This window comes from Rhinolophus hipposideros, assembly GCF_964194185.1.
Source record: "Rhinolophus hipposideros genome assembly, chromosome: 2".
Taxonomy (NCBI): Eukaryota; Metazoa; Chordata; class Mammalia; order Chiroptera; family Rhinolophidae; genus Rhinolophus; species Rhinolophus hipposideros.
In genome coordinates this window covers 40,972,012-40,984,460 of record NC_138048.1, presented here as the reverse complement: position 1 = coordinate 40,984,460, position 12,449 = coordinate 40,972,012, and the positions used below count along the sequence as shown (strand labels likewise).

Sequence of the window (12,449 nt, the reverse complement as noted above, 5' to 3'; positions counted from 1 at the left end):
ATCTCAAGAAATCCTCTTGTCATTCCTCGTGGCATCTTCCTGAGCTTTCTGCTCACTCCTTCCTAGTTTAAATCTGAGAAATTTGTTTAAGAATTAGATGTTTTACAAACCAAATTATGTAACACATATTTACTTCCTGTTTTTGAAAAATTATTTTTTTATCTAGTTAATACAGCAGCATGTACATACTAAAAATCAAAAATAAAACAGAACCAAGGGACTTAATAATGAAAGACAACAGCTTCCTGTCCAATCCCTCTCCTGTACCAATTAGACCTCTCTGGGGAAATCAGTTTTCTTTGTCTTTTTGAGATATAATTTACATACAGTAAAATTCACAAATCTTAATTGAACAGCTTCATAAACTTTTACAAATGTATAAACGCATATATCTACTACCCAAACTCAGAACATTTATAGCACCCCAGAAAGTTCCCTCTTGATCCCTCCCAGTAAAAATTTACTCTCCAAAGCTGAATGTTTATCACCGTAGATTAGTTTTGTCTGTGAACTTCATATAAATGAAAGTTGCAGTATGAACTCTGGAACTGGCTTCTTTACTTAGTATCATGCCTGAAGTTATCCGTGTTGTTGCAGGAAACGGTAGTTCCTGTTTTTCATTGATTTGTAATATTCTGTTAATGGTTATACCACAATTTATCCATTTAACTATTGATAAATAGTTGAGTTGTTTCTTCTACTTTCTGGCTACTATGAATCATAGGGCTGTGAACATCCTGTGCATATTTTTTGGTGGATATGTGGACGTGCTTGTAGATGTATTATGCCAAATCATCTTCCTTCACATGATGTAGTCTCTGTGTCCCTTCATAAAATCTTCCCTCCATGTATGTACAAATTTCCTCTTTTTATAGGGACACCAGTCATGTTAGGACCCACTCTAATGATCTTATTTCAACTTGATTATACTTATTGGTTATTTGTATAGTCTCTTTTGTTAGGTGTTTGTTCAAGTCTTGTGTGCATTTAAAAAAATGGGCTGTTGGAGTTATTTACATATTCTGGATAGGAGTTTTTTTATCATGTATATCACACATGTTATATGTTTGTATATGTATATATATGTCATATATATGAAACACATATATGTGTGTATGCATGTAAAGTATCTTGCTCTAGTCTGGCTTGTCTTTTCATTCTCATTATGGTGTCGTTTTGAACAGTTTTAAATTTCAACAAAATTCAATTTATCAATTTTTTCAATTTATCAATAGTTTGATGACGGAAGGAAAATTGTCTCTAGTTGGTGAGCAATCAATGTGATACATAGATGATGTATTATAGAATTGTATGATTGAAACCTATGTAATTTTACTAACCACTGTTACCCCAATACATTTAATTAAAAAAAATATTTTCCCTAACTCTTATAGTTAGTACTTTTATGTTGTAGTGAAGGAATCTTTGTCTATTTCCAATTCATGAAATAGTTCTATGTTTTCTTCTAGAAGCTCTATCGTTTTGCTGTTATCTATCTTGAATAATTTTTGTGGGGGGTGTAAGAAAAGGATCAAGTGTCATTTGTTTCTATATTGAGCTATACTAGGATCATTTGCTGAAAAGACTATTCTTTCCTCCCTGGATTATAGTGATGTTTCTTTCATAAATCAGGAGGCCATATATACGTAGGCATATTCCTGAACTCCTTATTACATCGGCCTGTCTACTCATATCTTTGTGCCAGTATCACATCTTAATTACTTTTGGCATCTGACATTGTAAGTTCTCCTGCTTTGTTCTTCATCCTCAGTGTTGCTTAAGTTTTTGCATAGAATAACCTGGTCAATTTTCACCAAAGAAAAATACTAAGATTTTGATTGGAATTGCATTGAATCTATAGACCAACTTAGACATAACAGACATTTAAAAAATATTAAGGTTTTCGATCTGTAACATGATATCTCTTGAAAAGAATCAACTTTAATATTTCTTCTAGTGATTACAACCATACATCTAAAATAATATATTTCTATGAATTTATTATTAATCATTATTTATTGACTTCCTAGTATGATAGGTGTGGATTTTGCTCACCTTAATGTGCTCATGCTTTTCTCTGCCTTCTTGAATATATAAAATATAATAACGACTTTACTGTCCTTCTCTGCTAGTTATGTCATCTGTGTCGTTTCTGGGTTTGTTTCTATTTTTTTTTTTTTTTGAAGAAACAAGGTCTCAGTTCCAGTTTAATAGAAACTACAAAAGATCAAAAGTGACGCCTCACTACTGTACACATCAATTGGTCTGCCTCATAACAAAGTTCAGGCCATTTCCTCCACAGGAATAAAGGCCTGTCTATACCATACCACATCTGGGCTAAATCTAAGGACTTGTGTTTTAAGCATGACAGTAGTACAAGAGGTTTTGTCCCATGGCTATCCACTAGCCCAGCACTCATTTCTGCTTAGAGAAATATTCTTTGTTCTTCTGGACATCAGGCTTGATGATATCACTGCCAGGCTTCCAACCAGCTGGGCACACTTCTCCATGTTTGTCAGTGAACTGGAAGGGCCTAAACTAATCTCAGAGTCTCATCCACAGAGCAGCCGACAGGGAGGTCATTTGCAGTGATCTGCCGAAGAATACCTTTATCATCAATGATAAAGAGGCCCCTGAACGAGATGCCTTCATCACCCTTTAAGACCCCATAGTCCTGAGCAATGGTGCGCTTGGGGTCTGACACCAAGGGAATGTTCATGGGTCCCAGTCCTCCTTGTTTCTTGGGTGTATTCTTGGGTGTATCCATGCTAGGTGACAGAAGTGAGAATCCACAGAGGCACCAATCACTTGGCAGTTGAGTTTCTTAAATTCTTCTGCCCTATCACTGAAAGCAATGATCTCCGTGGGGCACACAAAGGTAAAGTCAAGAGGGTAAAAGAAGAACACAACATATTTTCCTTTGTATTCAGATAGACTGATATCTTTGAACTGTCCATCTGGCATAACAGCTGTAGCTTTGAAGTTGGGGGCAGGGTGCCCAATTTTAGCATTTCCTGAAGACATCTTGCTATCAGCAGCCCTAAGGCACCAAAACCAGTCAGGAAGAGGACCTGGGTTTGTTTCTATTAATTGATATTTTTTTCTCTTTATTTGGGGTCACATTTTTCCGCTGTTTTGCTTGCCTGAAAAATTTTTATTGGATGCCAGATATTGTGAATTTCACATTGTGGATGCTGGGTGTTTTTTTTTTTTTTACATACTTTGAAATATTCTTGATCTTTGTTCTGGGATTTAGTTAAGTTACTTGAAAACAGTTTGATTTTTTTGAGGTTTGCGTTTAATCTTTGTGAGGTGGAATCAGGCAGCCTTTAGTCTAGAGCTAATTTCTTCCCACTTTTAAGATAAAATCCTTCTAAGTCCTTCACCCTATGTCCCATGTATTATGAGGCTTGTGGGAACACAAGCTATTCCAACCTGGGTGTGTGTTGGGAGGGATCGGGGGGACCTGGCATTATTCTAACTGCTCCCGTCCAGTGTTTCTTTCCCCAGTCTTAGGTAGTCTTAGGTAGATTGCTCATATGTATGTGCGGATCAGGACTCACCTGAAGGCTGGAAGGGAGCCCTCTACAGCTCTCCAGAGTTCCCTCTCTGTGTAGCAGTCTCTTCTCTGGTACTCTGCCCTGTGAATTATTGGCACTTGTTACCTGGCATTAAATCCTTGAATATTTGAATTCTTGGATAATATTTGAATATTTAAATCCCTAATTATATCTAGATTGCTACCCACCAAGAGATGAAAGTGGATAAGAATTTTTTCTCAGAGAGAACCCTCACATAATATCCTATGTTTGGCTATAATAAATATTCATGAAATATTTGTAAATGTATATATATAGCAACTGTGAATCTTAACGCACAAACTCAGGTATATGAGCAATATTGCTATTATTATTTTATTGAAATTAAATTTGACTCTGAGCTCCTAGTCCACCAGGCAGACAGGAAGGCCAGTCTTAGTACCACTGAGGCTCACTGTCACAGCCTGCCTGCTTCTGTCAGGCCTTTCATTCTGTGCTTTCTGAGCTCCACTTCTTTGGGGACGCTAAAAGGATCCCAGTTTTTAGGATTCAACACACTTGCAGCCATCACCTTTGAGGCCTTGCGTCTCCCTAGATGCTGTCAGAAGAAGGGAACAAGTGCCCACAGCTCTGGGACCCAATTTGCCCACCATCTTCAGGTAGAACCTCTTCCTTGCCACGCTTGTTGTCTTCAAACACATGTTTCCTTAACTCCCTGCTCTTCCACCCTGGTTTAGGCCCTGCATCCTTCATAGCTTCATGTCCTCAATAAACATATGGAAGAAAATGATAAGCATACCTAGCTATCCGATGGGAATGGTGGAGAGGCTACAGTTGTACCCCTGAATGACACTGGGTATTCCCACTGTTTTCGTCTTTACCAATCTAATAGACCAATTAGGAAAACTTTTGATTGAATAATTTGCCTTCTTTTGATTATTGGTGAGGTTCAGCATTTCTTTAATATGTTTATAGTTCATTTATCTTTACTTAGAATTGCCTGTTTAGATTCCTTGTTCATTTTTATTTGAGTTCTGTTAATTTTCCTCCTTATTTTAGTTTTAGTCTCTATTTCTATAAATGTTGTCTTTTATTATACATATTGTAAATGCTTTCTCCTACTCTTCCATTTGCCTTAAACTTTGTTCATATTTTTCTAACTGTGCAGAAGTTTTAAATTTTTATGTGATCCAAACCATCCATGTTTTCCTTCATGTTATCTGGGTCTCATGGAAAGACTAAAATTTAAAGAGTAGAAAAACTCCCATGAGCAAGAATATAAAGAGAATAAGTCTTATAGAAATGAGAAAGATACTATGCTATGAGAAAAAAGGGAAAATTAAAAAGAAAAAGTAAGCCATTTTAAAAGGAGAAATAAGAATTAAAAGGATTCAGTTAGATAAATAGTAAGAAAGGCAAACAAACTAGGAATAATTGCTGTATACATAAATAAGTTAAATTCTAAAATTAAAAGATGAGGGCATAATTATGAACAAGCACCAAAAAACAGCAACAATTTAACTGGTGAAGAACTTCTAAAAGACTGAATATGTGGGATGTATGAGGAAGGTGGACGAGAGAGTAGTATGAATCCCTGAGCTTAATGTTTTTTATAGATGCAAATAGAGTAACATGATATACAAAGGTCAGACAATTAAGTTCATGAACTCATCTTAGAAAAAGTGCTACATACCTCATTGCTGAATATCACTATGGTCACCTTTGAAGTACTCCCCTTGGGAAGCTATGCACCGACACCAGCACCTAGTCCACCCTTCAAAGCAACTTTGGAACTCTTTTCCTGAATGGCCATCAGAGCTGTCATCGTATTACCCTTGATGTCCTGAATGTCATCAAAATGTCTTCCTTTCAGTATTTCCTTAATCTTCGGGTAAAGAAAGAAGTCATTGGGGGCCAGATCAGGTGAGAAGGGAGGGTGTTCCAATACAGTTATTTGTTTACTGGCTAAAAACTCCCTCACAGACAGCGCCGTGTGAGCTGGTGCATTGTCGTGATGCAAGAATCATGAATTGTTGGTGAAAAGTTCAGGTCATCTAACTTTTTCATGCAGCCTTCTCAGCACTTCCAAATAGTAAACTTGGTGAACTGTTTGTCCAATTGGTACAAATTCATAATGAATATTCCCTCTGATGTCAAAAAAGGTTAACAACATTGTTGCAACAAGTTCATGAACTTGTTGTCCGACTTTGTATCTCTACCTCCCTATTCTCTTTTATATGTATTATATATATATGTACATACATATATATATGAGATTTATATATATAATATATGAGGTAATAGATATGGGGGTAGATTATGTTTTCTCAGAGTTTGATATGATCCATTAAATATAATCAGCCTGAAAAGTTTTCATTTTTCTACAAATTAGCAAAGCAGTGGAGTTATATTAATTACTAATGAGTTGTTTAGTGTTTTCATTAGAAAGAAAATTCTACTTGCTCTTTAACCAAGGCCTATCCAACTTCTATCACATCCTTATTGGTATATGTATCATTAAATTTTGAATCCAGTGTGATATATGATGTTATTTATAAGCATAGGGTTTTGTGGTCTTATTTATTGCTTAATAATCATAAAGAATGAATAAAATGGTATAATTAAATGATTAGAATGATGACTATTGCAATTTTTTTTTCTTTTTTCAGATTTCGTGATTCATTGCAAAGTGATGCTATTGTGGTTCATGCCATTCAAAGTGAACACAAGATATCCTCCTACAGGCTTGTGAAGCCCTCTAAGTACTCCCGATCCAAACGGGCAAGTCAGTTAGAGAAAAGAACAAGCAAATTGGACAGGTTTGATAAAGAGGGACCTGGAGCAAAGGATAGCCAGAAAGATATAGGTAACCTAAGTGACAAGAAGGCTTTTACATCCTCATTTGTTAAGATTTCAAAACTGAATTGTCTATTCGTAGGCAGAACACTGGAACCCTTTTGGTGGCTTGAGCTCAATTTCTTGTCTCGCATCTTTTATGCCTTTGAAATAATCAAGAGAGACAGGGAAATGGCTGAGAATGAGAGGCCAAGTTTTGCTACCAAATGCTGTACACCAGCTTTCCTATTGATGCAGGCTGCTAAAGAAAACCCACCCTGGTCATATGACGGAGAGAAGATAAGAATAACTGATGCTGCCGTATTTTTATTTCCCATGTCCACGTATTCTTAAATCTAGGATTTCCCCAGATGCTAGTTTCCAGGCAGTGTTTCTTCCCACATTTCTGGGCCCCACCCCAGAGTGTGGGGCTAGAACACAGTATTTCAAACTATTTTTTAAGAGCATGTGCTTTAAACAGAATGATGAGCTGAGAATACAGCTGTGAAAATAGTATCTCTAATATCTGCAACCTGCCTCTTATAACTGCCCACGGGGTGACCACAGAAGGAAGAATTCAGGGAGTGGCTTGGAGAGCCCAGTCAAGAACAAACAAAGGGCCCTGTAGCTTGGCCAGGTCTGGGCTAATGGTCCTGATACAGTACTGACATTAATGCTGGTTTATCCTTTTCATTGAGAAACATTTAATAGCTCTTTCTTGACTCCTGGATAAATTGTGAAACTGTTATTCAAGTATTTTCTTCCACAGTAAATCCCTATTCTGTTTCCTGTTAATGGTGTGTTATCATACTGTTGAGTTGTATTGTATTTTTAGCCTATTGTCCTGCTTTCTGCTCCCTAATTATGCCTGATACTTCCATATCCAGATTCCTGCTGGAGTGATCAATTCATTCCTCTTCTCTCTAAATTCTACCAGTTCTTGGGAATCCAAATTGAATTATACTTTTTTTTTTTATTAAGTTTTTCCATGACTATCCAGGCCACATTAAACTTTTTTTCCTTTTCCATACTATCACATATTTGAAATATGAAATGGTGAATTATAACTATATGACCATCTCATAGTATTTTAAATTTTTCATGTATCTTTAAAGTATTTCTAAGAACATGAATTGAGTAATTCCCCCAGTAGACACTTATTGAGAAAGCTAATAACTTTAAAATTGTAGATTTGATTGTATGCTTCTGACCAGTTTTTTAATTAGCCACAGACCACTTCAGTTAGTATATGTCGCCTCAAATTATGCATGTCAAATAGGACTCATTTGCTTTCCCATTCCCCTACTATCATATCATAGACACGTTTTCCCAGCTTCCCAATATATCTGTCAATGGTCTATCATATTCTTGTTGTGTAATTGTTTAATATATGTCTTGCCAATTTTTAAATAAGATTCTTAAAAGCAAATATTATAACTTAAATCTCTTTATTTTGATATTGTAAAAGATATTATGGATTGAATTCATGGTAGCAATCTATTATATAGCGTTCAAAGCAGTGGTTATAAGCATACTCAGTGATCTCAATGAGAACTTCAACAAAGAAATAGTAAGCATAAAAAGGACATAGAAATCATAAAAAAGAACCAGTAATAAATGAAAAATACAATAACTGAAATGAAGAATGCGTTAGAAGGAATCACTAGCAGATTACATAGATGAAGCAGAGGATTGAGTCAGTGATTTGGAAGACAAGAAAGCAGAAAACACCCAATCAGAATAGCAAAAAGAATTTTAACTAAAGATAATTTAAGGGACCTCTGGGACAACATCAAGAGTAACAACATTCACATCATAGGGGTACCAAAAGGAGAAGAGAGAGAGCAAGGAGTTTGGGAAACTACTTGAAGAAGTAATGACTGAAAACTTCCCTAACCTGGTGAAGAAAATAGACATACAAGTCCAGAAAACAGAGAGTCCCAAACAAGATGAACCCAAAGGAGCCTACACTGAGACATAATTAAAGTGGCAAAGATTAAAGACAGAGAATCTTAAAGTCAGTTAGTTACCTACAAGGGAGCTTTCATGAGACTATCAGCTGATTTCTCCACAGAAACTTTGCAGACAAGAAGGAATTGGCACAAAATATTCGCAGTGATGAAAAGTAAGGACTTACAACCAAGATTACCCAGCAAGGCTATCATTTAAACTTGAAGGAGAGATAAAGAGATTCCCAGACAAGAAAAAGCTAAAGGAGTTCATCACCTCCAAATAAGTATCAGAAGAAATGTTAAAGGGACTTCTTTAAGAAGAAGGGGTGTGGAAAGAACATAAATATGAATAATAAAATGGCAATAACTGTGTACCTATCAATAACCACTTTAGATATAAACGGGTTCAATGTTCTAATCAAAAGACATAGGTAGTTGAATGGATAAGAAAACAAGACCTATGCATGTGCTGTGTACCAGAGACCTATTTCCTATTGAAACGCATGCAATGACTGGAAGTAAAGGGATGGAGAAAATATTTCATGCTAATGAAAATGAAAAAGAAGCTGGAGTAGCATTACCTAAGTGTCCATCAATAGACGATTGTATAAAGAAGTGGTCCATATATACAATAGAATATTACTCAGCCATAAAAAAGAATGAAATGTTACCATTTGTGACAACATATATGGGCCTAGAGAGTATTATGCTACGTGAAATAAGTCAGACCGAGAAAGACAATTTGCATATGATCTCACTTATATGTGAAATCTAAAGAACATGCTTGCCAGATTGGAGGGGAGTTGGGGGCTCTGTTAAAAAGGTGAAGGGATTAAGAAGTACAAACTGGTAGTTACAAAATAGTGATAGGATGTAACGTACAAGCACAGGGAATATAGTCTATAATATAGTAATAGTTACATATAGTGCCAGATGGGTATTAGACTTACTGGGGGGATCACTTTGTAAATTATATAAATGTCTAACCACTATGCTGTACACTTGAAGCTAATATAAAATATTGAATGTCAACTGTATTATAAAAATAAAAAAATAAAAATGTGACAGGTTAAAAACAATATTTGAGAATTTTATTTTGATATTTCAAAAAGACTGAAAAAAATGTTTCTTTTTCTGTGCAGAAGGGCAAATGAATGTGCCAGAAGAATCGATTATAGAAAAAGGGAAGCAATTTCGGCCTAAAACCCTAAGTCAAATTATGGTGGAAAATGAAATTGAGAAAACAAGGAAACTTGTATTAAAAGCTGAAAGAGCCCAACTTAAGATTCAGCAGCGAAAAAAAGAATGGGAGGAACTGTAAGTTTATTTTATCCTTTACTTATACTCTTTCATTTTAATATGAGCCTTAAAATATCTTTAACCAGAGCAAGTTTTGTGAATGGAAACATTGTGCACAGGTCACATTTTGCTTTAAAAGGTGACAAATACAGATGTATGAAAAAACAAAAAACAAACAAACAAAAAAAATATCTTTAACAATGTCAATAAATATAAAATTTTTCATTTAAATAAAGAAGTGAAGGAAATTGAAACAGAGATGGAGTATTGAAGACAGATAAATTGGATCTTTCAGGGTGGTGATACTTTGGTGGAACTTATATGATCCTTAGAGTTTCAGGTGCAGGAATTCCATTTTACTAATACACTCAGAGGAATTCTTAAGGATTAAGAAATTATTTTCATCCCAACATCAAGAAGATGTATGTTCTTCTAACATCTTACAGTTTTTGCTTTCACCTGTAGGTCTCTAACCATCTGAAGTTGACTTAAAAGAAAAAAAAAACCTAAGGGGTGGCCGGTTAGCTCAGTTGGTTAGAGTGTGGTGCTAATAACTCCAAGGTTGCCGGTTTCTTCTCCACACAGGCTACTGTGAGCTGCACCCTCCTACTATGAGGTATTTTTATTTAACAAGTACATCTTTTCATTTGTTTATTTGCCACTTATGTATCTTTGGTGAAATGTCTCTTCATATCTTTTGTCCATATTCAAATAAGATTGGTTACTATTTTAGTGTTGTCTTTATATATTCTACATACTAGTCACGTGTCAGATATGTCTTCAAATATTTTCTCCCAGTCTGTAGCTTGTCTTTTCATTCCCTTAACATGGTCTTCTGCAGAGCAAAAGTTTTTAATTATATTGAAATTATATTGATATATTTAATTATATATCAATTTTTCCTTGAATCTTAGTTTTCCTGTCAAGTCTAAGAACTCTACCTAGCCCTACGTCCCCAAAATTTTCTTCTACCTTTTTGTAAACGTTCTGTAGTTTTACATTTTACATTTAAGTCTGTGATCCATTTTGTGTTCATTTTTGTATAAGGTGTGAGATTTATGCTTAGATTTGTTTTTTATTATGTTGCCTATAGATGTCCAATTGTTTTAGCACCATTTGTTTTGAAAAGGCTCTATTTCCTCCATTGAATTGCTTTTGCACTTCGTCAAAAATCATCTGGGCATATTTGTGTGGGTCTATTTCTAGGCTCACTTTCTGATCTAGTGATTTGTGTGTCTGTCCCTTCGTCAGTATCCACTGTCTGGATTACTGTAGCCACGTAATAGGTCTTCAAATTGGATACACTAATTTATGTTATTTTATTCTTTTTTTCCAAATGTCTTAGCTATTCTAGTTACTTTGCTTTTCCATATAAATTTTAGAATATTCTTGTCTATGTTTACAAAATGTCTCGCTGAAATTATGATAGGAGTTATGTTAAACCTGTGTATCAGTTTGGGGAAATGTGACATATTTATTATATTGAGTCATTTAGTCCATGGACATGGTATTTAGATCTTCCATTTATTTAGATCTTCTTTGATTTCTTTGTGTTTTGTTATTTTCAGTATAAAAGTTCTACCTTACTTAGTTAGATTTACACATAAATATTTTACATTTTTTCAATTCTAAATGGTATTATGCTTTTCATTTTGGTGTTTATATTTTCATGTGCATTGCTGGTATAGAAATACATTTGAGTTTTCTGTTTATCTGGCATACTGTGATCTTGCTGTGATCTTGCTGTCTTATTCGTTCTGAGGGCAATTATTTGGTAGGTTCCTTGGGATTTTCTGTGTAGACAGTTATGTCATCTGTAAATAGGGATGGTTTTATTTCTTTTTATTCAATCTATTTGCCTCTTATTCTTTTTCTTATTTCACTGGCTTTAACATCCAGTACTATGTTGAAATGGAATAAGGAGAGCTCGCATCCACTCCTTATTCCTGATCTTAGGGGGAATGCAATCAGTATTTGAACAGTATCACTGATTTTATCCGTTTACTTCAACCTACGTTTATCGCTATATTTGAAGTCAGTGTCTTATTGACAGCATACAGTTGGTCAATCCACACTGTCAATCTCAGTTCTTCAATTGACATATTTAGGCCATTTATACTTAATGTAACCATTGATATTTAAGGCTTATATCTACTATTTTATATTTTGTTTTCTGTTTGTTCTGTTTTTTTGTTCTTGTTTTCTCCCCCCCCCCAGCTGTCTGTGGTTTACTTGAATATTTTAGAGTTCCAATATGATTAATCTATAGTGTTTTTGAGAGTTATCAGTTTGTATAGCTTTTTGAGTGTTTGCTCTAGATATTACATTATGTATATGCAACTTATCACAGTGTACTCATGTTCACATTTTATCAGCTTGAATGAAGTGTAGAAGTTTTAGCTACTTTTATGCCCCTTTTCCCCACCCGTTTCCTCTGTTCATAATATAATTATATAAATATTTCTTCTACATATTTTTAAAACACATCAGACATTGTTATAGGTTTTTCTTCAATCATCAACCATAACAGACAATAGTTGAAGTAAAATGTGTTTGCCCATATGTTTACTATTAACATTTTAATTTTTTTCCTTTTTGCTGTTTCTGAGTTCCTTCTTCTATCTTCATTTCGATTTAGAGAACTTCATTTTGCCATTCATTTAGGGCAGGTATGCTGGTGACAAATTCTCTTAGTTTTTCTTCATCTAAGAATGGTTTGATTTCCCCTTCATTCCTGAAGAATATTCTTACCGCACATAGAATTCTCTATTAACAGTTCTTATTTTCAGCACATAAAAATATTGTGCTTTTTCCTGTTGGCCTC

At 34.9% G+C, this 12,449-nt stretch overlaps 1 protein-coding gene and 1 pseudogene across 3 annotated transcripts in view; one reads left to right on the top strand and one right to left on the bottom strand.

Moving 5' to 3' along the window:
* Nucleotides 1-12,449, top strand: part of CFAP44 (cilia and flagella associated protein 44) — a 94,926-nt gene that overhangs the window by 49,200 nt on the left and 33,277 nt on the right. For both annotated transcript variants that reach the window (XM_081080312.1, XM_081080313.1), the window contains 2 exons: nucleotides 6,209-6,405; nucleotides 9,469-9,643. In XM_081080312.1, the coding sequence (XP_080936438.1) occupies nucleotides 6,209-6,405; nucleotides 9,469-9,643 (372 nt within the window). The remainder of the gene's footprint in view (nucleotides 1-6,208; nucleotides 6,406-9,468; nucleotides 9,644-12,449) is intronic.
* LOC308510668 (peroxiredoxin-1-like) lies at nucleotides 2,416-3,024 on the bottom strand (annotated as a pseudogene). Its single transcript has one exon. The product of its transcript is annotated as a peroxiredoxin-1-like (transcript).